Here is a 2523-nt window from a genome sequence, read left to right on the forward strand (position 1 = left end):
TCTGTCTCCCGGGTTCACGCCATTCTCCTGCCTCAGCCTCCCGAGTAGCTGGGACTACAGGCGTCCACCACCACGCCCAGCTAAGTTTTTGTTTTTAGTAGAGATGGGTTTTCAACGTGTTAGCCAGGATGGTCTCTATCTCCTGACCTCGTGATCCACCGCCTCGGCCTCCCAAAGTGCTGGGATTACAGGCGTGAGCCACTGTGCCCGGCCCAAAGATTTTACTGGACTCCATTATGTAGGTATGATAGCTGATTGTCTGGTGAGTCATCCCGGCTGTCAGGTGGACTAATACCATGTGACTCAAAGCCCCCACCCTAAATCACATGGTAGATTTTTCTGGCATGTTGGTCCCGTCCTGAGATATTTTGGGGCCAGCTACCCTGCTAAACAAAGACAGTCCTAACGGGTATGGTATAGACTACCTCCCAGAAGCCAAGGGCAACGGCCAGACCTCTGGGTAAGGTCAAATTCCTTATTACACATCCTCCTCTCTGCTTTCATCTGCACTGTATTATTACACAGGATAAACCACCCTAAGCTACTGCTGCTTTACATGTTCCCAAATGATTATCTCTTCTCAGCTTCTACTGTTTTCAAAATGTTTCCTTCTTCAATCCTGTTAGGAATCTGAATTTTTCTTAACTCCATATGAGTCTCTAAATGTACTGGTATGTTTCTTGAAATATGCTCTAAACATGATCTAAAATATTGGTTTTATCTATACTGTTTTTCATCCGCTACTTACCAATTTGGCTCAGTCTAGCCCCTTTTGAGTTCATTCGTAAGTCAGGCCTAGGATTAAAATAACCAGTGTAAGGGTGCCCCAGCAGAGCACGACATGCCTCTTTCTCCCCGTTTTGTACTCAAGGCCATATTGTCCTTCATAACCTACAGACTCCTGGCCTCACTCACACCAGACCATACCTTCATTTCACACAAATGATTTAGGAAATCGTTGTGAAATTCCCTTTTGGCTTTCATTTATACTCTCTAATTCTTCTAGGCAAAATAAGTCTATTAGGCAAATAAACTCAGTAATTCCTTTATTCTGATTTTAAATTAATCACAACCATCGAAGTGGTAAGAAATAGCTGACAGGTGTACTCAGAAATACTGAATTGACAGCTACACTGAATGCAGGGTTTCCCAGGGTAGTTCTTATTTTGTCACTTACTCCATTACATTCAAGGTCCCTATGCCTCATCTTTTTCCTGAGCTGTGGCAGCTCTAACTGGGGCATCCAGGGGGATACACACCAGGTAATCTCCACTTCTACTTTTCTGGTAGCTTGGCCCTGGCAAAATGAGCCCCACAATCTAGAAAGTAGGACGCTAAACAAAGTTGAGTCAACATATCTTTTTAGACAATATCAGGTTAGAGAGTACTCCTGAGGACCTGTTTCTAACCAGAACTGACAAACGTGAAAAATGCATCAGCCAGACAGCAGTCATGTGAACAGACCCTGGAACTGCAAGTCAAGGAAATGGGTTCTGGGCCTACCTTCCGAGGTAACCAAAACCATTATTCAAAAGCAACTACTGAATGCCAGCTTGTGGGGAAAGAAATGGGGAAGGTGGCAAAATCACAATTAAAAGCATGTATATACATGAATACCAAAGCTATTATGTAGAAATAAAATCAAAACACTTTAGACCAAGAAGAAATCAGAGATCTCCTAGTCTATTGCCCCAGTGTAAAAATAAAAAAACTCTGGAGTAATCATTGCCATTAAGCATTAGTATGAGGGAAATAATTTTAACTCTGAGGAAAAACAATGATTTAACATTTTCAACTTTGTATCAAATTAGATACTGATTACATATATTATAAAATTAATAAATCAAGCAGGTTTTTCTACTCCATAATTCATGTCACATTTAATAGTCTCTTCACAGATTCTTTGTACTGAGAAAGCAAATCTTCATTTTCCTCCTCATTTTTAAGACTAACAACAGACTTTTTGTACTCTTCAACTTCTTTAGTACCAAGGAGCTCTTCTTTATTTATTTCCGTATTTTTCTCAGCAGCTTTCATCTGGAGAAGCGTTTCCAGGACATTTCTTTCTGAGGAACTGTTTTCCCACATATACTCTTCCATGTCTGCTTCAGTCTTACTTTTCTCCCATTCTTCAGTTTTCTGAAACAAAACAAAAAATGAGTTCTGAATTCTGAGAAATATCAAAAGTTTCTTTCTTTTTCTTTTTTTTCCTTGTTAAGGGAAGAGAAGTTTGCAAAATGTGGAGAGTCCTGGCCAATGCCTTGTCTGTGCACTTTGGCCCCTTAACCCAGCACTGTTGGCCACCGGCACCTGCGCTTGAGGGCTGCACACTCTGTCACGTGAACACTGGTCTGTCAAGCTCTGTTACCACTCGCTACTCTATCCACATAATTACAATCTGTCTGCCTTACAAACTGTACTTACAAAGATACGCTGTTTTCCAGCAGATATAGAAAATAACTTTTTGCAGCTATTCTCTAAACCCTAAAACATCAGCATTTTACTTTTTTTTTTTTTTTTTTT

General features: G+C 40.7%; 1 protein-coding gene across 1 annotated transcript in view; it reads right to left on the minus strand.

Moving 5' to 3' along the window:
- Positions 1-1029: 1029 nt before the first annotated feature.
- The window catches only part of MRPS35 (mitochondrial ribosomal protein S35), a 43662-nt gene continuing 42168 nt past the window's right edge, over positions 1030-2523 (minus strand). Inside the window, exon 8 of the mRNA XM_012002398.1 lies at positions 1030-2139. Coding sequence (XP_011857788.1) covers positions 1870-2139 — 270 coding nt within the window. The 3' untranslated portion in view covers positions 1030-1869. The remainder of the gene's footprint in view (positions 2140-2523) is intronic.

The sequence above is a fragment of the Mandrillus leucophaeus genome, unplaced genomic scaffold (genome assembly GCF_000951045.1).
Source record: "Mandrillus leucophaeus isolate KB7577 unplaced genomic scaffold, Mleu.le_1.0 Scaffold686, whole genome shotgun sequence".
Lineage (NCBI taxonomy): Eukaryota > Metazoa > Chordata > Mammalia > Primates > Cercopithecidae > Mandrillus > Mandrillus leucophaeus.